General features: G+C 42.5%; 1 protein-coding gene across 3 annotated transcripts in view; it reads left to right on the forward strand.

The window, feature by feature from the left end:
* faf1 (Fas (TNFRSF6) associated factor 1) overlaps window positions 1-25,756 on the forward strand; it is a 612,606-nt gene that overhangs the window by 547,666 nt on the left and 39,184 nt on the right. For all 3 annotated transcript variants that reach the window (XM_072510911.1, XM_072510913.1, XM_072510912.1), the window contains 2 exons: window positions 2,882-2,962; window positions 5,186-5,263. In XM_072510911.1, coding sequence (XP_072367012.1) covers window positions 2,882-2,962; window positions 5,186-5,263 — 159 coding nt within the window. The remainder of the gene's footprint in view (window positions 1-2,881; window positions 2,963-5,185; window positions 5,264-25,756) is intronic.

The following is a 25,756-nucleotide window of genomic DNA, read 5'->3' on the forward strand; positions in this document are numbered from 1 at the left end:
GAGAACTAAAAGTATTGTTAAACAAAAACAATGTTTATTCTATGAATCCAGTTAACAGCCTGGTATGGCAACTGGTCGGTCCAAGATCGCAAGAAACTGCAGAGTGTGGTGAACTCAGCCCAACGCATCACACAAGCTTGCCACCCCACATTGATTCTGTATACACCTCCCGCTGCCTCAGGAAGGCAGACAGCATTATCAGAGACCCCTCCCACCCAGGCATTACCTTCTTCCAGACCCTACCATCAGGCAGAAGGTACAGAAGTCTGAAGACTCGCACATCCAGACATAAGAACAGCTTCTTCCCCACAGCCACAATACTCCTCATTTACTCCCCCTCGGACTGACCTGTTCCCTGGAAGAACACTATTCACGACGTCCTATGCTGCTCTTGCTCATGTATTTGCTTTGTTTGGCCCCTTGTTCCGCACTGTAACCAATCACTGTTTGTCGATGTACCATTTGTCATGTTCTCTGTTCATTATTCTTTTGTCTACTATGTACGTGCTGTGTACGTTCCCTCAGCCGCAGAAAAATACTTTTCACTGTACTTCGGTACATGTGACAAATCAAATCAACATTTTATAAACCCACAGTAAACATCTTACCAACTACCAACACTGATAACCCTCCAAAAAGATACAATACTCTATAGATAACCCTGAATAACTTACCAAACAACATCCATAAGTCAAAAAACCCTTTTTAACAAAGACAGTAGGTTTGCATTCCTTACAGAAACAGGTATTACTTTCTTTAGATTGCAGAGAGAGATCAATACAAACATCTGCTTGGTTTGAATGCAGCTCTCCAACTGAAAGCGAAACTAAACACAGAGCCAAAACAGCTTTTCCCACAAAACGAAAGTAAAGAGCACAGCAGAGCCCAGCTCCACCCACACAATGACATCATGGCAGCCATTTGATAAACACCCATTTCTTAAAGGAACATTCACATGACAACAGCCTTCTTCGAGGCGATGCCCAAGGTTGAGGGTGGAGCTATGCCCGAGAGTGGCAGTCTTTGGGGTATCAGAGCAGTCAGAACTCCCTATGTGCTCTATGGTTCCACATTCATATCCTCATGTTTTATTGAAATCAACTTGTGGGAACCCTTCTGTAGACTAGAAATGGCGGACAAAAATGTGATTTACTGCTGCAAATCAAGGGCAAAAATAATTTTACTCCATTACATTTAATTAAAGCCTAAGATAAGCAAAATAAGAATCATAATCATCCAGTTTCTTTACAATCATTGAAAAAATGTGTTTTCTTTGAAGCCATCTTTCAAGTTAATTAGACCATCGCTGAAGGATGGGCTGATGTATATTCCAAAGAAATTTCTCCTTGTGCTTGGCTGGAACTATAAACCTCTTGTTCTGTTTGCAATACATTAATGGCAAGAATGAGTTATAGAATTGTTGTTAATTCACAAAAATAAAATAAAGTAGGTGTTGAAAATCTGGAATAAAAACAGAAAATATTTGAAATACTCAGCATACCAAGCAGCATCTATGGAAAGATAAATACATGCTATGCTTCAAGTTTCATCAGAATTGTCAAAAGTTAGAAAAGCTATAAGCAAAGAAAAGAGGGGAAGGATGAGAAAAAGAACAAAAGGGAGATTAATTGGCAAAAGAGTTGCTGGTGCAAGGTAAAGGGAATGGTGATAGGACCAATAAAGGAACAGAAAATGTGCCCTGAGAAGATGTGAATGGCAAAATGGTGAACAAATGCCACCCAAAAGCAAAAACCAGAGAAAAACAAAAGTAAAACCAAAATTCTCAGAGAGAACGGAAACACCATGGGGGCAGAGGTTACAGTTGTGAAATTGTTGATCCCAACGTTGAGTCCAGAAGCCTGTGAAATGCTGACTTGAAAGATGAGGTGAGGTGTTGTTCCTCCAGCTTACATTCAGCTTCTTTGGAACACTGCAGGAGGCCGAGTTCTGGCACTATCTTAAACTTAGTGCCTGCACAGCAGGTGGCGACTGAATATTGAATCCATCATAATGCTGATTGTTACCAGAATTGGGTAGAGCTTTATCACTAAACTACTCCCTTTAAGGTTGGTCATCTCCCTCATATTAATTGGATTTGATGAATTGTACAATCTTGATAGGGGGCGGGAGGGGGGGAGGTTTGATGTTCCAAAGTGGCCATCTTCTACATTTTGTTGAAGGTAAGATGTCGATTTGGAATATCCCCAAAGAAACAGGTGCCCTTCAAACAAAATATGTCTTCTGTCTGCTTTTCATTGCCAGCCTTTTTGTTTTAGTGGAATCCTGTCGTAATTTTTTATAGTTTATGATTTCAATGAAGCATTAAGGCCATGACATACATTGACAACTGAGGCAACACAACTTCCAGGGTATTTCTTGGCATTTCATATTTAGCCAGAATGAAGCTGGATGCTTCCTGGAGACTACTGTAATTGCAGGAAGACTCTTAAAGCTGTATGGATGTTTTTATATTAATTTAATCCAAAGAAGGTCTGTGCAATTCTAGCTGTTCCAATATTAATATATTATAATATAATGCATTGTCTTTGTACCTTAATAAGTTTAATCATTGAAATTGAGATATTAAATTGTTCACAAAACCTCAGTACAGGGCAAACCCACAGCACCGATGTTCATCCTAGAAATTAAGAATGTGCTGTGCATGGGATAAACCGGGCATTTACAAATAACATTTCCTTGAAAATGCGTGCTTGCGCAACGGCAAGTCAATTTTAAAGGTACTTCAGAAGCCGACCAGCCAGATGCACACAGCAAACTGAAGTTAGAAGGAACTTTTCATGTTACAGAGCCAATTAAAGCATTTTTATATAAAGTATGATTTTGTTACCACTAATTTTGTTCAATGTGTTACTTTTGTAAGGATGAACGTGAAGCAAGGGAAAAGGTGAAACGAGAGCAGGATGAGGCATACAGAGTTTCTCTAGAAGCAGATCGTGCTAAGGTTTGTTCATGTCTTGTTTATTATTCATTTTAAAGGTGTCTACTGGAGTTATATTTCAACTGGAATTAAGATCTTAATTTTTTTTAAAACAATGTCAGTTTGACCTCCATAATGGAGCAATATTTATTGTACCAGGAGAAATGTAGCTTAGTGTTTCATTATCTCACAATATAAGACCATCAGTCAAATGTGCCCAGTTACAGAATTTTACTAAATTGCTTTTTAAACTCATTTCACAATTTATGCAAAAAAAGCTTTAAAATATGTTGTCAAAGGCGATTAATCTGGTAAGTAAAAACATGTTTGGAAAATATAATGCTGGTCTTTAAAAAATAAATATTTTTCATTATTTGTTCTTGGGATACCAGAATAGGGAATAAATGTTGGCCATGCTATTAATGCTGACATCCCAAGAACGAATAAACATTTATTTTTGAAAGGCCACTCTGATATTTTCCGCATTTTCACAAATGTTGCTGGGTTTTTTTAACGCAACGCTGTTCATGGTGCAGAAACAGATATGAAGAGTAATTGTGAATAAAAAAAATGTGGAAGTTCTCATTTAGTTAATTGTTGAAATATAAAGAAGCCTGTTAATTTTGATCCAATTTTAATTGATTACAATGGATTTTGGAGCAAGGATTTTAATGTTTGTGCTTTTGACCATATGACTTATGTGATTTAGTGTTTATAGTCCAAAAATGTGTTGAAATCTTTTCACCTTAAGTCATTGATTGTTCATTTCACAATTCAGCCAAAACAGTGAATGTGACAACCTAGATTTATTGTATTGTAATTAATGAAAAAGATATGAAGGGGCCATTAAAAGACTTCAGGGTTATATATAAAACCTTAGACTACTGGGAGGTTCAGCGGTTATACCAGTCTTCCTGGTCTACCACTGAAATAAATCCTAATATTTAGCTTCTTGGATCTAAACATCTATAAAATTCCAACAAACACACAGGTTTACTCTGAAGCCCTGTGTCCTGTCAAACTACCAGCCAATTTCCAGCTTCCCTTGCGTTTCAGGTTCTGGAAAGCAGCATCTCTACCCCAATTCTTTCAGCTCCCCCTTAATCCCTTGTCATGAATCCCTTTTATCTGGTTTCCATTCTTCCTCTCTACTGCCTGATCAAAAACATTCTGGATGACTGTGACCATATGTTATCCCTTCTTGATGCCTGTGTCTGTCCTATTCTATTTTTTTCTAAATCTTTTTAAACATTTAAAATAGTTTATTTATTTGTTTTCCTCAGTCTCCCATATTTCATCATTCATTTTGGAGGAAGTGTCCACACTAGAAAAATTGACTTCTGACTGGGATAAAAACAAGCTCCAAAGAATCTTTCCAAAACCACTTACTGAAGGTTGACATGGCTGCCAACCAGGAAAGGTTCCTGCAGCAATGTTGGAATTATCCGTTAAGTTGACAGATTGGTTGCATCCAAAGTAAATTGTCCATGATGCAGTAAAGGTAAATAATTGTTCCAGGTCCCATTTACCCATAACCCCTGTGCTCACTGACCTACATTGGTTCCCAGTCCAGTAATGCGTCTTTTTTTGTTTAAGTTCTCATCCTTGTTTTCAAATCCTTCCATGGCTTTTCCCTTTCCTTTTTCTGAACCTTCTAGAACCCCCTTGAGATATCTGCAATCCTCCAGTTTTGGCCTCTTGAGCATCATGGTTTTAATCACGTCGCCATTGGTAGGGCTGTGCCTTCAACTGCCTGCCAAAATCTCCCTCCCTTAAACATCCTGAATGCTCCTCATTCAAGGCACTTTTCAAAACCTACCTCTTTGACCAAACTTTTGGTCAGTAGACCAAATAGGTTGCTTAATGTCACAATTTATTTGATAATGCTCTTGTGAATTACCTTGAGCCCTTTTACAACCTTAAAGGCATTATAAAAATAAAAATTGTTTGTGTGTCAGGATTTAATGAAATCCACCCCTACTGTTTTATCTTTTTTTAAGCATTTCTTTCAAATACACGATGCAATCAAGGGGACATTTTTATCTTTTGTATTAGAAATGTATACATATTAAATAAATTAATAAATTTTATCAAGGAATACGTGTACTTTTTTTTCATTAATAAGAAATAGATCTTGAAAAGATAAAACAGTGCTCTTCAACTACTTTTTTAAAAAAAATTATTTCCTCAATTGCTTTTAATTTAGTGTGTTCAAATTCCAATGTATTTATTTTTTTATAAATCAAGAGGGAAGCACAGGAAAGAGAAATAGCAGAGCAGGTGCGTCAAGAACAGATTAGAAAAGAACAAGAAGAAGAACGTGAGGTAAACCTTTATATTAACTGAAATTTTGATATATTTATGTTTTAAGCACTAATATTTGTTACCTTCATTAAGGTGGTCTCGCCATTAACACTCCATCAAAATCTTAATTGAGAAGAAGCACGATTAACTTTAATGCATCGTATTTTTTTTTGTATTTTTAAATTACTTTTGCTTAAACAATGAGTATCCTATGCTCCACTTCGATTAATAATTGCATCTCTCTCCACTTTAAAACAGCAACAACTTACACTGATTTTGCACCTTATCGTAATGAAATGTCCCAATATACTTCACAGGAATGTTATAAAACAACGTATGACACTCAGCCACATAAGATATCTTCACAGCATTGTTCTTTTCTTTAAATTTAATGCCATCCCGAACTTGCTCAGTTAGCCAGACAGCTCACCCTTTTCGTAGAGTCTTCCTTTCTCAACGTATCTTTGAAAGTCAACTGTCTGCTACTGCTTCTCTACCGTCTTACCTTTTAGACTATTTTCCCAGTCCACTGTAGCTAACTCTGTCTTCCCTATGTAAGTGCCTTTATTTAAGTTTGGAACGCTAGTTTCAGACCCATATTTCTCACCCTCAAACAAAAAATCTCATCCCATAATCATTCTTGCCTCAAGGATCGTTTACTGTGAGATCATTAAATAACCCTGTCTCATTACACATTACAAAGTCTAAAGTAGCTAGTTCCTGTTGGTTCCAGCATGTATTGTTCAAAGAAAATGGAATACTTTATGAACTCATCCTCAAGGCTACCTTTGCCAATTTCCAAAATGTTAAAAAACATTGAATATTTAGTTCCCAGCCTTGGTTGCCTCGCAGCCAATACTCAATGGCTATCATATCATTCCCCTTTATTTTGATTTATGCTATCAATTCATCCACCTTGCATACATAGAAACTTACATAGTTATAGAGGCTGGTTTAGAACAGTGGGCTAAATAGCTGGCTTGCAATGCAGAACAATGCCAGTAGCGCGGGTTCAATTCCCATACCGGCCTCCCCGAACAGGTGCCGGAATGTGGCGACTAGGGGCTTTTCACAGTAACTTCATTGAAGCCTACTTGTGACAATAAGCGATTATTATTATTATGACATAGAAAATAGAAAGAGGAGGAGGCCTTTCAGTCCTTCGAACCTGCTCTGTCATTCACCATGATCATGACAGATCATCACGTTCAAAACCCTGATCCGGGCTTCCCCCCCCCCCCCCCCGCCCCACAATATCCCCTTAGCCCCAAGAACTATATCTAACTCCTTCTTGAAATTACACAACGTTTTGGCCTCAACTACTTTCTGTGGCAGTGAATTCCACAGATTCACCGCTCTTTGAGTGAAGACATTTCTCCTCACCAAGTCCTAAAACGTTTACCCCTTATCCTCAAACTAAGGCCCCTAGTTCTGGACTCCCCCACCATCGGTAACATTCTTTCTGAATCTACCCTGTCTAATCCTATTAGATGTTTATAAGTTTCTATGAGATCCCCTCCCACTCTTCTGAACTCCAATGAATATAGTCCTAACCAATTTAGTCTCTCCTGATATGACAGTCCCACCATCCCAGGAATCAGCCTGGTAAACCTTCGCAGCTCACCCTCCATAGCAAGAACATCCTTCTTCAGATCAGGACACCAGAACTGCACATGATTCTCCAGGTGTGGCCTCACCAATGCCTATACAATTGCAGTAAAACATCCCTATTCCTATACTCAAATTCTCTGGCTATGAAGGCTAACATGACATTTGCCTTATTTACTGCCTGCTGTACTTGCACGCTTACTTTCAGCGACTGATGCACGGGGACACCAAGCTTCCACTGAGAATCCACCTCTCTCAATTTGCACCCATTCAAATAATAGTCTGCCTTCCTATTTTTGCTACTAAAGTGGATAACGTCACATTTATCCACATTATACTGCACCTGCCATGCATGTGCTCACTCACTCAACCTGTCCAAATCCCGCTGAAGCATCTCTGCATCTTCCCCACAGCTCACCCTCCCATTCAACTTTGTAACATTTGCAAATTTGGAGATAATACGTTTAGTTCCCTCGTCCAAATCATTAATATTTAATATGAACAGTTGGCCCAGATCTCTGCGGTGCCCGACTAGTCATTCACTGCCTGCCAATCGGAAAAAGACCCATTTATTCCAACGCTTTGCTTCCTGTCTGCTAACCAGGCAGAATGCTGCGAGCATTCAAATAAAGAGCCTTTAATTTATGTCTTTTTACCAATTTTTCCCTACCCTATTTGCTGGCTAATTCTTATGATTCTACTCTGTCCTTTTCTGTCACACTCTGAATATCATTTGCCATATCACAACCCTGCCATAATGTCTTGTTCTTTCTCATTAACTTTATAACTGTTCCCTCACGTGAACCCTCTTCCTGCCCAACCACCCCCCACTATGTAGCTTAAAGCCCTCTGTACAGTCCTGGTTATGCAATTTGACAGGACACTGGTTCCAGCATAGTTCAAGTGACTGCCTTCCCAATGGTCTAATCCCCTCTTTGCGCAGAACTGGTGCCAATGCCCAATGAGTCAAAACTCAGCTGACCGACATCTGTGACTTCTGATGCTCTACATCATTTCAACAGTTTCCAGTTGCATGGCGCTAACTTGTCGTCTTTTCACCATAGATGGCTAGTCCCTCTACACCTTCACCTCGCAACATGGACAGCCTGAAAGCTTTGTGCTTCTCTCTTAAACTTCCACTTGGCTGAACGAGTAACTGAACATCTCCTTCAACTTCCTCCAAATAAAATGTGTTGTTTTGGGTAACTGCGTGGGTACCTATCAGCCTGCCTTTTTGTGAGAAATGTGGAGCTTCCCTTTGTTCCAGTTCTATGCAGTACATTGAGGGATTGGTGCCTCTTCTGTTCTCAACCAGAACTAGAAAGTTTAATCAACTTTGTTTTTGATTTCCACCATTCTCTCTCTCTTCACCTGGTCCATCTCTGATTCTTCCCTTCTTGACTTCTCTGTTTCCATTTCTGGCAATATTCACTACAAGCCTATAGATTCCTGCAACTACCTTGAGTACACCTCCTCACTCCATTTCCTGTGTTACGGACAGGGGAGAGGCAGACTGAAATTCCTTTATTTTTCCCTAAGCAGGGTATTTTAATTTTCTGAAACAGGCTGTGTTCCTCCGAACTTTCTGTTTGTGAATTTAATTTTAAAATGACTCACAGCGTTCCTCTTTATGGTTAAATCAGAAGCAGTGTTTATTCATGCAGTGAAACCCGGAGGATGGTCATCGCACCATATACACGCACACAAGTAGGAGTTGAAAAGAAAAACGTTTTACAGCTAGGAATAATTTGGAACAAAAAAAAGTAATATTATTTTCCATGAATATTAGAGTCCAGAATGTCAAAGCCCAGTGAGGGTTCCTTCATGCTTTTCCCTGCAGTCTATTTTTAAATAATCAGACAGTAAGATTTGATTTAAACAGAATGTCAGAGCCCAGTGAGGGTTCCATCACGTAGGAATTAAAGTTCAGACAGGTTCAGCTGACTAAAAGCAGGAGTTGCCAAATTCCTTCAAAGTTGGTGATGACGCAGCAAGATTAGGTTGGCATGCAGAGTCCTGGTCCACTTTACAAGCGATGGCAGGAATCTTCTGGGGAACCAGGTTTCAAGGAGGATTAGACTTGACACAGGCTTTGTTGTCAGCCTAGAGTCCTACTTGGTGTTGGATGTTAACAGCAGATTGCCCTGGGTGTCCAGGAATGTAACATTAAAACTTTCCAAAGGCCAAAGGAGCTTGCGTCCTGTGGTGTTGCCCATTGATGAGTAAATTTCAGGTTAATAATCAGTTTTCATGTCTCTGGTCCAAATCCATAGTTCACCTTAGGAGATAGATGGTGGCTATTAGCCTCTGCAGGTATAATGGGTTTCAATGCCTCTCTAAGTCCAGGCTGGGGGAACAGACCATCTGCTGTTCCCTTGTTTGATTGATTGTAATGGGTCCACACAATGATAGGTGTGAGATTCCACAAAGATGAGGGTTGAGTTTTGACCTACAAGTACTGTTGGAAGTTTCTAGAGCTGTGTCCAACTTGCAAATCATGTGACCTATAGCAACATGTCCTTGGTCCCAGAAAGTCCATTTTTAAATAAGCAGAAAGTAAGTTGATTTAAACAGAATGACAGAGCCCAGTGAGGGCTCCTTTACATAGGAATTAAAGTTCAGACAGGTTCAGCTGGCTAAAAACAGGAGTCGCCAAATTCCTTAAATGTTGGTGATGATACAGCAAGATGAGGTTGATGTACAGAGACTTGGTCCCCTTTACAGGCAATGGCAGAACCAGGCTTCAAGGAGGTAGGCTTGATGTCGGCTTTGTGTCAGCCCAGAGTCGTGCTTAGTGTTGGGTGTTAACAGCAAATTGCCCTGGGCTTCCAGGAATGTAACATGAACATTTCCAAAGGCCAAACAAGCTTAGGATCTCTCGGTGCCTGAGCGAACATAGATTTCAAAATGCTGGAAAGCGTGAAGGGAACCGAAGCCTTCTTTCCCGACCATGGAGTACCTTTTTTGGTGATTGCTGAGATTTTTGGAAGTATAGCCAACTAACGCTCAATCCTGGAATCATCTTCCTGGAGTGGGATGGCTCCTACCCATAGATGGCCTCCTAAAAGGTTTGGGTCAGCTAGTTGAGGCTCATTTACCAAGATGACTTTCAATTTTATAAAAGCCTCTTTGCACACCTCTTGTAAACACCACCTTTGAGTTTCTTTTTAGTGTGGCAGCTTACGTGCTGAAGTTCAGGACAAGCTTTTGGTCAAACCCGCACATCCATCCCTCGAAAGCATTTGACTTCCCTCTGGTTTTTGAGAGTAGGGAAATGGACCAAGGCACATAATCTGGCTTTGCAGGGTATTACGTTTCTCTGTCCCACTACATGTCCCAGGTAAGTCGCTTTGGTCTTTGTGATCTTGCTTTATGCCAACATCACAACAAGGTTTGCCCTTTTCAGACCCTGGAATACTGCCTCCAGGTGGTCTAAGTGATCCCTCACGGTGTTGCTGTAAGTGGTAAGTCATCCAGGTACACTGTACAATTGCTGAGTCTAGCTGCTACCTGGTTTCTCAAATTCTGAAGGGTTGCTGGGGTGTTTTTAAGGCCAAAAGGGCCTTAGACTGGTGTAGGTCACCTAGTGTGACAAAGGCTGAGATTTTTCTCGCCCTGGGATGCATGGAAATATACCAGTAGTCTTTTAAAAGTCCAATTTTGCTGAGGTAGGCCGAGTAGTCCACCCTGTCTATACAATCCTCAAGGTGTGGGATTGGACAGAAATCGACCCTGGTTATTGCCTTTACATTCAGTTTGTCAATGCAAAGCCATTTTTATCCATCTGGTTTGGATTCAATGGGGGGAGCTCCAGCTACTCGAGCTAGACTCAACTATATCATAATGCAGCATTTTGGGGATTTCCTGCCTGACCCCAGCCAGTTTGTCAGGATTCAGCCAGAAGGGCTTTAGTTTTATCGGTGGAGTATCTTCGACGACCACATTCTGGACTATTAGGGTGATATGCCCTAGCTGATCATTTTAGATTTCTTTAAGTTTTCTGAGCTGGGTGGCCAGCTGCTCTCAGGTTGGGAGAGTTAACTGAGCACCTGGTGTTTGCCAGCCTGGTAGCCAGGGGTTTAAGCGGGGGACCGTTCCCGGAATGTGGAGACGTACTCTAACATGGAGGTGTCCTCCTTGGGCTTCAGACACTTCTCTTTTAAAAGCTTCTGGAAATCCCTCATTTCATGCCTGTAAATTAATTCAAAGGGGCTGAAGCCAGTGGACAGTCCCTTTGCCAGGATTACAGAAACGCATGTCCGGGTTAGCTTTGAGCCCTCACAACACTACCAGACATTCACGTTGCAGGTGAAAATCGGCCAAGTCATATAAGGCACCTCATAGCCATCCTAAGAGATAATGACTACCCTGATCAGTCATTGCTTGTGCGAACTAATGAATGGGCCTAAGACTGCCACTTTTCAGTCCTGGAAAGTGCCCAGTCTATCTCTGGTTACTCTGGAATGGTAAGATATCTTAAACATTTGAGCAACAGGTTTCATGTGGCTACAATGAGTGGTGTTCAGTGCCAACAGAATACTGCCATCAATCTAAAAATATGTTCTGCCTGTCACACAAATGAATAATGCGGGATATAAATTTCAGTGCCAGTGTAATGTTAGGTATGTAAGCTGCACATCCCAAAGACTGGCGGATGGTATCAAACAGCATGTCCCTTCAGTTGTTCTTACCAGGCAAGGTGCCAACCATACCCAACCAGCCTGTGCTTGCATAACACAAAGCATGGTCTGACATTAGATGTAATTCCATAATTGGACAACATGTGATAAACAATCTTGAGTGTGCTAAGCATTATGCTGACAACCAGTTTAAGACTATCGGTCAGTTTCAGTGTGGTACACTTGCATGTGCTGGAAGCTACTTATGTTAATACACGACCCTGTTCTTTGCATGCAAAATGTCCATGTGCACACATTGCGCCTGATGCAACTAACCAAAATATGACAGCCATTCTCTGGTTCATTTCCCAGAGCAATGCATTGACCAATCAGTCAACCTGCCTAGTTTGAATATAAACAAAGTTTGGCAGTTGGAGCTGTCAGTCATCTATTAATTCTCTAGGGCAATGGCTGTAACGATCAAGTGTTCACTTGCCAACCAATCAGCAGTCGCTTCTCCTAAAGTTTAAATTGATGTACCTTTTGCATTTTATATTCTTACAAGTTGTCCTGATGAGTGCAAGACAAACAGCTTTGGCAACATGTATTTTCTCAGCAGTACACAAGTTTATTTTCTATCTCCAAACGCTAACTCACAGTTAGCACTAAAACACCATCAGTAAAAAAAAACTAAATACTTATTACACCATGTTTACATGAACCACTGCAAGGCAAAGAGCAGCAGACCTCTGTTCATTTCGAGCCAAAGTCCCTATCTCACTAAATTCTCAAAGTTTATACTATTTACGCTGCACTCCTTTTACTGACTACTGTGTCTGTTTTCATTTAGAAACATTTTTCAGCCACACTCAAGTTACGGTTACTCAGAATGCTTCCTGCTCACTGTGTTTTGAACCCATTATTTTTTTCACCTTTTTAAAAAATTTGTTTTTTATAAATTTAGGGTACCCAATTATTTATTTTTTTCCAATTAAGGGGCAATTTATCGTGGCCAATCCACCTAACCTGCACATCTTTGGGTCGTGGGGGTGAAACCCACGCAGACACGGGGAGAATGTGCAAACTCCTCACGGACAGTGACCCAGGGCCGGGATTCGAACCTGTGTCCTCAGTACCACAGTCCCAGTGCTAACCACTGCGCCAAGTGCCGCCCCTATATTTAGATCCTGTTCAAATCATTTGCAGCTTCTTGACAGTGTTCACTGTCACTAACAGCCAGCTTCTGTTAAGTAGTTTGAAGTTTCTTTCAAGTTTTAAAGTATTAAACTAATTTCAATTTATGATCAATTCACCAATACTGCAGAGAACTTCTACTCTCAAATTTCCAACTTCACTCTTTACATTGAATTCCTTTTACGACAACTCTGTGTATCCCAATACCTTTCAGAATTTCAGAGTTCATGTGCATACAGTTTATATTTCACAAGATAATTATGGGTTAAGAAAAATATTCAGGAATGAGAACAAGAAACCAAGAGCCATATCACTGTCCAAGCTAATGCGAAAGCAGTTTGCCTCCTTACATTGAGGAAAGCCCCATACCCAGTCTTGGACAAAGTCGAGGGTGAAATTGAAAAGATACAGCAACAAGGGGTTAGTTCGCGAGTCACCATGCCAACAAAATTGTTTTCAGAAGTAGTTACAGTCCCAAAGCCAAGAGGCTCTATCAGAATCTGCTTAGATTTAACTCTACTAAGCTCCTTGCCAAACTAGCCAAAAATACTTTATTTACCAAATTGGATGCAATCAGTGGATTTTGGCAGTTGGCTCTGGCCAAAAGAATCCAGATTGCTGATCATATTTGGAACAACATTCAGTCGTTATTGTTTTAGTAAATTGTATCTGAACAAAATATTTTCCACAGAACAATTTCTCACACTGCAGAAGGCATGGAAGGAATAATATGCCATTTGGACAATATTTAAACATGGCTCCATGATTGCAGAATCAGAGCAGTCCTGAAAGTCTTACAGGATGTAGGTCAAACATAAGAATTAGGAGCAGGAGTAGGCCATCTGGCCCCTCGAGCCTGCGCCACCATTCAATGAGATCATGGCTGATGTTTTGTGGACTCAGCTCCACTTTCCGGCCGGAACACCATAACCCTTAATCCCTTTATTCTTCAAAATACTACCTATCTTTATCTTAAAAACATTTAATGAAGGAGCCTCAACTACTTCACTGGGCAAGGAATTCCATAGATTCACAACCTTTTGGGTGAAGAAGTTCCTCCTAAACTCAGTCCTAAATTTACTACCCCTTATTTTGAGGCTATGCCCCCGAGTTCTGCTTTCACCCGCCAGTGGAAACAACCTGCCCGCATCTGTACTATCTATTCCCTTCATAATTTTATATGTTTCTATAAGATCCCCCCCCCTCATCCTTCTAAATTCCAACGAGTACAGTCCCAGTCTACTCACCCTCTCCTCGTAATCCAACCCTTCAGCTCTGGGATTAACCTAGTGAATCTCCTCTGCACACCCTCCAGCGCCAGTACGTCCTTTCTCAGGTAAGGAGATCAAAACTGAACACAATACTCCAGATGTGGCCTCACTAACACCTTATACAATTGCAGCATAACCTCCCTAGTCGTAAACTCCATCCCTCTGCCAATGAAGGACAAAATTCCATTCGCCTTCTTAATCACCTGTTGCACCTGTAAACCAACTTTTTGCGACTCATGCAGTAGCACACCCAGGTCTCTCTGCACAGCAGCATGTTTTGATATTTTATCATTTAAATAATAATCCCTTTTGCTGTTATTCCTACCAAAATGGATAACCTCACATTTGTCAACATTGTATTCCATCTGCCAGACCCTAGCCCATTCACTTAACCGATCCAAATCCCTCTGCAGACTTCCAGTATCCTCTGCTCTTTTTGCTTTACCACTCATTTTAGTGTCGTCTGCAAACTTGGACACATTGCCCTTGGTCCCCAATTGAATGAAAAATGTGAGTTCGCTGAACTTATGATCAAGATTCTAGGTCACATAGTATAAGCCACTGGAATCATAGCTGATCCTCAAAAAGGAAAATTAATCGAAGAATTTCCACAACTCGGGTATATAATTGCGCCTCAAAGATTCCTCGGGATGGCAACCAAATAGGCACGTTCCTGCCAAATTTAGCAGAGATCAGCAACCCTTGAGGCAGCTGTTGACACAGGGTCAACAGTGGTAGTAAAATGTGGACTAGCAAAATGCTTTTGAAAGAATCAAACATCTTTTAATCATTTCTGAAGTGTTGGTACATTACGACCCAGAATTATCAACCATAGGAGCAGCAGATGTATGATCTACAGGTCTGGGGTCAGTTTTATTTCAAGTGCAGAGAGATGGTAAGCACAAAAGAGTCTACTATGCCTCTATATCACTAACAGAAACAGAAGAACAAAATGCCACGATAGAGAACATAGCATTGGGAGCAACATGGGCATGTGCAAAATCTTCAGACTGTTATGGGACTACATTTCAAAATCTAAACAGATCATAAGCCATTAGTCACCCGTTTGAACATGAAAGAAATTGCAAAGATGCTGCCTAAAATCCAGTGGTTCAAGAACATAGAGCATACAATGCAGACTAAGATGATGAGATATAGCTTCATCACAGAGTATGTGCAAGGGAAGAAATGATGTCTTAACTGTGTGGAGTAAACAGACAGTTTCATCAAGGGAGCACCTTTGGAATGGATTTATTTGAAGTTAAAGGAAAAACCTTCCTTATTATCATTGATTACTACTCATGGTAGATTGAAATATACAGATTGCATTGTATCACAGCTGAAACAGACATTGAATCCCTCAAGAGAATTTATGGCATCCTGGACATCTTAGTGTCTGACAATGGACTGCAAATTTGTTAATGAGCTATTCCACAATTTCACAAATGAATATGGCTTCATTCATGGACCCAGTTCACCTTGTTATCCTCAAGCAGATGGAGAGAGGGGCAAGCTTCCATCTCTGCCAAAAAACTTCAAATCCAATATCACCACAAGAGGGTAAAACATTGTGAAAGAAAAAGGGGAAGCAACCAGGCTCGGACTTTGATTACAAGAGTTACCATTGCTGAGGCCTAGTGAGAGAGTATGAGTCTGAGACAAACAGACGGAAGGCATAATCATTGAAAAACTCCACAACCAAGATCGTACGGATTGAGACAGACCAGGCTACCATGAGGAGAAACCACAGCACCTTAATATCCTTGGTGAGAAAGCCAATAGAAGGTTGGGCTTTCTACTCAGATCCTGGTGAAGAAGAAGATAGACTTAGGAGAAGCCCTATAGCACCCAGGAGAAATCACGCACACTGACAGAAGGAAAAGTACAGAAGATCCTCAACCTCAAAAAGAGATCAAAACATGATGAGGGAGATTGTTCAAGGCACCCCAGAGAGTAAACGTATGAGATTTTGAGGGGCAATGTAGGAGGATATAAATATGATGGGGATAAAGACTTGTGGGGAGATGTTAATAAAGGGATAATGTACATTATGCTGCTACAATGACTGAAGTAAGAGATCTGGGAGAAGCAGAAGCTCCAATCTTACAAGTCTAAATGTGTAAATGCTTGTTGTAAATAAAAGGTAATGGTTTTGAGAAACTACTGTGATAAATGTAGGAATTTTGCATGTATTGGGCGTGATCTAATGGCTGCATCCCGTCAGGCACTAATCCAAGCGAGCCAGTTAGATCGCTGGAGAGTCCAAAATTGGAAATCAGTTTCCGATCTAACCGGTCCGCTCCCATTGGCAAGGTGCAGATTCCGCCACAGCATGGCGAGAAACCAATAATCACCATTAATGGGGAGGACCCCCTATCTAACGGCCTCCTGTGATCGAACAGGCTCCCCAGAGAGCGGTCATGCGGGCGTCGTTTAGCACACCTATTAAAAACGGAAGCTAATGAAATGGCTGCTGTGGGGATCGGAGGAGGTAAGTAGCCATCTTGGAAAATGGGGGTACCGAGCCAAGTCTGAAGCGGGGGGGCTCAGTGACAGCGGTTCCAACCTGTGAATTCCTGTGGGTTGACATGTCGCAGGCGAGTGTACTGCCTAGTATCCCACTCGGACTGAGGGGCCTGGACACTGGAGGCTCCACAACCGCAGGGGCAGCAGCCAACAATCTCACACCCAAGAGCTGGGCGGCAGCACTGGGGATATACCCGCGACCAGAGGGTAGGTATGTAGAGTGTCGGGGTGATACCCGAGCCCGAGTGCGGTTGTGGGATGGATCTGAGGGCGCCCTTGATGTTTGTGCAGCAGTGGTCAGAGATGTTGCCGCCCCTGGTGGGACAGGAGATGTGAAATTTTGGCAGTACACTCTTGAGATTGGCCTGGTTGAAGTCCCCGGCCACAATGAACGAGGCCTCCGGATATTCTTTTTCACAATTATTTATAGCGGTGTAAAATTCATCAAGCGCCTTCTTCATTTTCGCCTGGGGTGGATGTAAACCGCCGTGATGATGACACAAGTGAACTGCCGTGGAAGGTAGTATGGGCGGCACTTCATAGTCAGCTATTCGAGGTCCAGGAAGCAGTAGTTCAACAGGGTCGCCACTCCAAGCACCAGGAGGAGTTTTTTCATAGAATCATAGAATTTACAGTGCAGAAGGAGGCCATTCGGCCCATCGGGTCTGCACCGGCTCTTGGAAAGAGCACCCTACTTAAGACCATGCCTCCATCCTATCCCCATAACCAGTAACCCCACTTACCCTTTCTTTTTTTTTTGGACACTACGGGCAATTTAGCCTGCACATCTTTGGACTGTGGGAGGAAACCGGAGCACCCGGAGGAAACCCACGCAGACACTGGGAGAACTCGGCACAGACAGTGACCCAAGCCAGGAATCAAACCTGGGACCCTGGAGCTGTGAAGCAATTGTTCTAACCACTGTGCTTGATAAGGAGGCAAACCCCTCCACCCTTCGCTTTCCCGATGATGTTGTGCGGCCCATCCGGTGTATTGAGAAGCTATTAGGTTGTATGGCACACTCCGGTGAGACAAGGATGCCACACAACATTCCAAGGTTTTCAAGCCAATGAAATATTTTTGAAGTGTTATAACGTTGAAATGTGGCAGCTAATTTGTGCAGTTTTGCTTTCTCTGGGTGGCCTGCATAATGTTGAAGTATCCCTAAGACTATTTTCTAAACAAGATCTCCCATGATATTGCTCAGAGTGAATAAATCAGTTTATCCTTTTGGTGAAAATAGCCCACTTTACACTATTTTCAACATAAATTAAATATTGCATTTTTACAAATTAGTGGCAAAAATAGGGAAGCAAAACTGCTGATGATCACCATGTAGATGACCGGTTAAAATTATGACTCTTATAAATCAATTTATTCATACAAAAAATGTCCCTGTAGAATTTGAGATTCAATGATGTCTGAAACAAATAATTTTAATGCAGTTAAATATGATACCACTGCTGAGGTCGATACAAATTTTCTTCTGCCTCAAAACATATAAGCAATAAATGGAAGCAAGATAAAGGTTTGTTTTAAGAGGTGAGAAACAAAGTAATGCCTCACTCCCAGGATTAACAAACAGGTGATTTCATCTGTGTTTAATCAATTATTTGGTTCAGGTGTTACTGTCAATGGAAAACAAATATTCTTATTACTTACTAGTCAGGCGATACCTTGTTCAAAACTCAACAAACCAGTTGAACCTTTCTTAATTTTTATTATTTATATGCATCAATGCATCTAAAATGATCACACGGAGCAAGCAAACATCTTTTTCAGACAGTACAAGTTGAGGTACCGACTATTAATTGCATTGTTGCAAAAAAATGAAGCTTTTTTTATTAAGCACTCTTGCAATTTTATTGTCTCTGGCAAGGCCTGCATTTTTGCCCATTCCTAATTGTGCTCGAGCTTTTGGTGGTGAACTGCCTGCTTAAAACACCGCAGTTCATATGATACAGATACAACCAAATTTCTGTTCGATAGGGAGTTCCACGATTTTGACCCATTGACACTAGATTATGGACAAGCTTTGAGGAGTCCGGAGATGAGTTCTTCAATGCAGAATTCCCAGTTTTTGACCTACCCTTGTAGCCAATTTGATTCATCCAATCTATATGAAGATTGAAATTGCCCATGATTCTTAAAAACCCCAATTGCTTATTGATTTATACTCTGACCTATGATTTGGCTACTGTTAGGGGGCCTGTAAATTACTCCCTGCCAGTGACTTCTTTCCCTTGCTATTTCTTATCTCCACCAGCTGATTCTGCATCTTGACCTTCTGAGCCAAGATCATTTCTCACTGGACTGAGCCCTTATTAAAAGAGCTATTCCACCTCCTTTTCATTACATTGTATGCTCCTGAGATGCGACATAGCCATGAAAACTCAATTCCTAGCCTTGATCATTTTACAATCACATCTGTCTTATGGCTATCATATATCCATTTATTTCTATTTGTGCTGTCAATCCATTCATCTTGTTACGAATGCTGCAAATGTTCAGATGAAGAGCATTTATTTCAGTTTTTTTACTATTTCTCTTTCCTTTAACCCAATATGTTGATGCACTGTTATGTGTGTACGCTCTGTCCCTTTCTGCCACACTCTACTTATCATTAATCATATCACTGCCCTGCACCATTGCCTTGAACTTACTCGTTTACTTTCTAAATTTCACCTCATGTGAACCGTCATGCTTCTCCTTCTCTTTCCCCCCCCCCACCCCACCCACCCCAACTAATTGGTTTTAAACCCTCTCTACAGACCTGGTTATACAATCCACCAGGATACTGATCTAAGCATTTTTCAAGTGAAGGCCGTCGCAACAGTACAGCTCTGTTTTCCCATTACTGGTGTCAATGTTCCAAGAACCCAATCCTATTTCTCCTACATTAATCTGTGAGCCACACATTCAACACTCTGATCTTATTTCAACTATGGCAATTCGCTTATCTCTTAGGAGATACTCCAGAGATTATTACCTTTGTGCTCTGCATTTAATTTACTCCGAGCTGCTCATACCCCTCAATAGAAAAATGGTGCTGTGGTCAGTTTGTTCATCATCTCTGCAGTCCCTGCTCTCCTCAAATGCAGGAAAAACCCCCATACCTGTTGAAAAAGCCAAGAGCTGAGGCTCTTCCAGTTCTACCTTCAGCATCCCTATTTTAAAAATTGCTGGGTTGTACAGGAATTATAGCAAAGGACTGGAACTTAAATGGTTCACTATAAGACCTTCAGTTCTTACACACCATGCCTGTAACCACACTGGTGAGAGCTCCTGTCCTACAGACATGTCACTTCCTGTGAACAGGTCATGGTAATATATACAAGAATACACATTCATCAACTCTGAACCAAAATTCCTCAAACGATAAACACTTTATTTTTATTAGTTTACAGGATATGGGCGTTGCTGGTTAGCACAGCATTTATTACCCATCCCTAGTTGCCCTTCTGAAGATGGTAGTGAGTTGCTTTCTTGAACCCCTGCAGTTCTTCAGGTGTAGGTACACTCGCTGTGCTGTTAGGGAGGGAGTTCCAGGATATTTCCCCAGCAACAATAAAGGAACAGCAATATATTTCCAAGTCAGGGTGGTGAGTGACTTGGAGGGGAGTGAGGTTCCCAGGTATCATCTGCTCTTGTCCTTCTAGATAGTATTGGTCATGGGTTTGAAAGGTACTGTCCAAGGACTGCAGTGAGTTACTGTAGTGCATCTTGTAGATGATATACATGGCTGCTACTGTTCGTCGTTGGTGGAGGATTTAAATGTTTGGGGAAGGGGGAGCGATCAAGCGGGCAGCTTTGTCCTGGATGGTGTCAGGCTTCTTGAGTGTTGTTGAAGCTGCACTCATCCAGGCAAGTGGAGAGTATTCCATTACATTCCTGACTTGTGCATTGGAGATGGTGGATAGGCTTTGGGGGTGAGGAGGTGAGTTACTTCCGTAGAATTCCTAGCCTTTGACCTGACCTGGTAGCCATAATGTTAATATGGCTAGTCCAGTTCACTTTCTGATCAACGGTAACCCCCAGGATGTTGATAGTGGGGTACTCAGCAATGGTCGTGCCACTGAATGTCAAGGGGTGGTAGTTAGATCCTCTCTTGTAGGAGATGGTCATTACCTGGCACTAGTGTGGCGTGAATGTAACTTGCCACTTGTCAGCCTAAGCCTCGATATTGTCCAGGTCTTGCTGCATTCGGACATGGACTGCTTCATTATCTGAGGTAATTGTCTGGTGCTGAACATTGTGCAGTCATCTGCAAATATCCCCACTTCTGACCTTATGATAGAAGGGTGGTCATTGAACATAGAACATACAGTGCAGAAGGAGGCCATTCAGCCCATCGAGTCTGCACCGACCCACTTAAGCCCTCACTTCCACCCTATCCCCGTAACTCAATAACCCCTCCTAACCTTTTTGGACACTGAGGGGCAATTTAGCCTGGCCAATCCACCTAACAAGCACGTCACTGGACTGTGGGAGGAAACCGGAGCACCTGGAGGAAACCCACGCAGACACGGGGAGAACGAGCAGACTCCGCACAGACAGTGACCCAGCGGGGAATTTAATCTGGGACCCTGGCGCTGTGAAGCCACAATGCTAGCCACTGTGCTACCGTGCTGCCCTGAAGCAGCTGAAGATGGTTGGGCCTAGGTCACTATGAGGAACTCCTGCAGTAATGTCCTGGAGCTGAGATGATTGACCTCCAACCACCACAACCAACTTCCTTTGTGCCAGGTATGACTCCAACTAGTGGAGAGTTTTCCCCCTGAGTCCCATTGATTCCAGTTTAGCTAGGGCTCCTTAATGCCATACTCAGTCAAATGCTGCCTTGATGTCAAGGGCAGTCACTCTCACCTCACCTCTGTCATTCAGCACTTTTCCATGTTTGAACCAAGGTCTGGAGCTGAGTGACCCTGACTGAACCCAAAGAGCGTCCGTGAGCAGGTTATTGCTGAGTAAGTGCCTCTTGATAGCAGTGTTGATGTCTCCTGCCATCACTTTGCTGATGATGTAAAGTAGACTGATAGGCGGTAATTGGCTGGGTTGGATTTGTCATGTTTCTGGTGTACAGGACTGACCTGGGCAATTTTCCACATTGCTGGGTAGATGCCAGTTGTAGCTGTACTAGAACAACTTGGCTAGGGGTGCGGACAGTTCTGGAGCAAAAGTCTTCAGAACTATTGCCGGAATATTGTCAGGCCAATAACCTTTGCAGTATCCAATGTCCTCACCCGTTTCTTGATTTCACGTGGAGTGAATCATATTGGTTGAAGACTGACATCAGTGATGCTGGGGACCTCCGGAGGAGACTGTTGTATCTGCTAAATTTCAGAGTCCTCGATCAGTATATCAATCAAAGTTTTTTCCCAGGTGCCCTTAGTTGAAAAATGGACAAAAGACAAACATAAGTAAAGGTTCAATAAGTTTATTAATAATACTATTAACCCTTAAATTACCCACATAAAACAAGAGGATACCTAGATTCAAGAATACTACCCGCAAAGATGGTTTGGTTGAACTGCAGGACTGATTCTCTGAGCCCCTCTGATCCGTCGTCACGAAGGTCAGTCTCGATGGCAGCTCCTTCCTTCCTTCATTCTCGGGTCAGTCTTCTGGATGGTCAAGGTCACCTCCCTCGCCGGGTCTTTGCTGCTGGTGTGTCTGAGGTGCGTACCTTTATCCCTCTCCATCCCCGCCTTTCCAGAAACTTCTCTGGTTTCCGGCCAATGAGGGGGTCCCAATAGCCAGTGGGTTTCTTGATGTCTGCCTGACAGGACACAGAGGCCCACCCCCAGGTGTCCATCTCCATGGTGTTGCTTACATGTAACCTGTTGCCTTATAAGGTAATGACAGGAACTCTAGATGATAGAAGGTCTGGCCCGATCTGGGCTTCTAAAGGCCGGTGCATTTCAATTGGGTGCGATGATTTCCTGCTGGGTCACAGTAGAGTGCGATGATCTTTGATGGGACAGGCCTAGATATGTTTCTGTGTCTTTGTATATTTGACCTTAGTCAAGTCTGGCCTGCCTGAGGTTTGACTGTGTTTGATTTTAAAATGCCTAATGCTCTAATTTAGGATATCCAATTTAATCGGCCTTAAAACTAGACCTTGATCATGTTACCACAAGGCCGAGATGGATCATCCACTTGGTACTTCTGGCTGCAGATTGTTGCGAATGCCTCAGCCTTGTCTTTTGCACATATGTGCTGAGCTCCTCCATCATTGAGGATGGGGATATTTGTGCAGCCTCCTCCACCAGTGAGTTATTTAATTGTCCACCACCATTCAATGCTGGATGTGGCAGGACAACAGACCTTCGATCTTATGCGTTCATTATGGAATCACTTGGCTCTGTTTATTACTTGCTGCTTATGCTGTTTGGCACACAAGTAGTCCTGTGTTGTAGCTTCACCAGGTTGAGAACTCATTTTTCGGAATGCCTGATGTTGTTCCTGGCATGCTCTCCTGCACTCTTCATTGAGCCAGGGTTGGTCCCCTGGCTTTGTGCTAATGGTAGAGTGGGTGATATGCCAGGCAATGCGATTGCAGATTGTGGTTGAATACAATTCTACTGCTGATGGCCCACAGCGCCTCATGGATGCCCAGTCTTGAGTTGCTAGATCTGTTCGAAGTCTATCCCATTTCGTAAGAAGTCTTACAACACCAGGTTAAAGTCCAACAGGTTTGTTTCAAATCACTAGCTTTCAGAGCACTGCTCCTTCGTCAAGTGAATGAAGAGGTGGGTTCCAGAAACATATATATATATATATATAGACAAAGTCGAAGATGCAATACGATACTTTGAATGCAAGTCTTTGCAGGTAATTAAGTCTACAGGTCCAGACGGAGCAACTGGAGAGAGGGATGATCACAGGTTAAAGAGGTGTGAATTGTCTTAAGCCAATACAGTTGGTAGGATTTTGCAAGCCCAGGCCAGATAGTGGGGTGGTGAATGTAATGCACCATGACTCCATGGTCCCGGTTGAGGCCGTAATCATGTGCGCGGAACTTGGCTATAAGTTTCTGCTCGGCGTTCTGCGTTGTCGCGCGTCCTGAAGGCCGCCTTGGAGAACGCTTGCCCGAAGATCAGAGGCTGAATGCCCTTGACTGCTGAAGTGTTCCCCGACTGGAAGAGAACATTCCTGCCTGGCGATTGTCGCGCAATGTCCGTTCATCCGTTGTCGCAATGTCTGCATGGTCTCGCCAATGTACCACACTTCAGGACATCCTTTCCTGCAGCGTATGAGGTATACAACGTTGGCCGAGTCGCACGAGTATGTACCACATACCTGGTAGGTGGTGTTCTCACGTGTAATGGTGGTACTAATGTCAATGATCTGGCACGTCTTGCAGAGATTGCCATGGCAGGGTTGGGTAGAGTCGTGGTCGCTGTTCTGAAGGCTGGGTAGTTTGCTGCAAACAATGGTTTGTTTGAGGTTGCATGGTTGTTTGAAGGCAAGTAGTGGGGATGACCTTGGCAAGATGTTCGTCTTCATCGATGACGTGTTGAAGGCTGCGAAGAAGATGTCGTAGTTTCTCCGCTCCGGGGAAGTACTGGACGACGAAGGGTACCCTGTCAGTTTTGTCCCGTGTTTGTCTTCTGAGGAGGTCGGTGTGGTTTTTTGCTGTGGTGCTTTGGAACTGTCGATCGATGAGTCGAGCGCTATATCCCGCTCGTATGAGGGCATCTTTCAGCGCCTGTAGATGTCTGTTACGCTCCTCCTCGCCTGAGCAGATCCTGTGTATATGGAGGGCTTGTCCATAGGGGATGGCTTCTTTAATGTGTTTAGGGTGACAGCTGGAGAAGTGGAGCATCCACCCTAAACAGTCCCAGTCTAGCAGCTATGTTCTTTAGGAACCGGCCAGCTCGGTGTGTGGTGGTACTACTGAGCCCCTCTTGGTGATGGACATTGAAGTCCCCCACCCAGAGCATATTCTGCGCCCTTGCCACTCTCAGTGCTTCTTCCAAGTGGTGTTCAACATGGAGGAGTACTGATTCATCAGCTGATGGTGGCTGGTAATCAGCAGATTTCTTTGCCCATGTTTAACCTGAAGCCATGAGACGTCATAGGAGCCCAGAGTTGATGTTGTGGACTCCCAGGGCAACTCCCTCCCGATTTGTACACTACTGTGCCGGTGAGACAGAACATACCCAGAAATGGTGTTAGTGGTGTCTGGCACTTACTGTAGATGTAGTTGCTGTGGATCACATTGGTGTCCGCAAGTTCCCAAAGGCTGCAGCTGCAGGATATCACTTACCCTGCAATCCTTATATTTTATTTCACTATTTCGATTTTTAATTTGGAAATATTACTCGACAATTTTTCGGTTCTTATAGTAAGTTGTTTAATTTGTTCACCTATAAATCCAACGGTGTACTTGCATCTTCCTTGTACTAATTTCAACTGCTCTACTAGTTTAGAGGGAAAAATGTAAAACTCACCAACCAACCAATCACCTGTCTGCTTACCTAATTAAAGCCCCTGAGCTTCAGCTCTCGTGTCTCGCTGTGTCCTGCTTCCTCTTTCAGACCACTCCTTAATCATCACCTCTTGGCTCTCTGCTCAGATGTCCAACAGTCATGAAATTCCTGAGTTGAGAATTTTGTTAAAGCTGTACTCCATCAAGCTGGCCACCATGCCAATTACTCAAGATTACATCCATTTTCTATGGTCTCTGCTCCAAACTCTGTACACTGCCTATCAACTCGATTTAGTCAGAGGCTAAACCAGTCTGTCATAACCTTGATGTCACAGCTGAACCCGAGATAAGCTTCTGGTAAAATCTTTGCACGAGCACAAATTGATGAAGTTTCAAAACAAATTTTCTTTAATGTTTGAATCAGCCCAATCTGGTCACAGTGCCAAAACAGCTCTTATCAAAGCCACAAATGACATCCTGTGACAAAGATAAACTTTCCTTCCTCGTCCGTCTCAACCTGTGCCCAACTATTTCCACCTGCATAGCGTTGCCTGACATTGCCCCTGTTTCAACTCATCTTCTGTTGAAATCCTTGTTCATGCCTTTGTTGGTTCTAGACTTGACAATTTCAATGCACTCCTGACTGGTCTCCCAGATTCTACCTACAATAAATTTGAAGTCTTCCAAAACTCCAGTGCCATGTCTTAACTTGCACTAAGTCCCATTCACCTATAACCCATGTGTTGACTGACCTACATTTGCCCCTGGTCAATCAACCATGCGATTTTAAAATGTCCTTCCTTGTTCTCAAACCACTCTATGGCCTTACTCTTTCCTATCTCCATAATCTCCACCAGCCCCA

Source organism: Scyliorhinus torazame, chromosome 7, assembly GCF_047496885.1.
Source record: "Scyliorhinus torazame isolate Kashiwa2021f chromosome 7, sScyTor2.1, whole genome shotgun sequence".
Classification (NCBI taxonomy): Eukaryota; Metazoa; Chordata; class Chondrichthyes; order Carcharhiniformes; family Scyliorhinidae; genus Scyliorhinus; species Scyliorhinus torazame.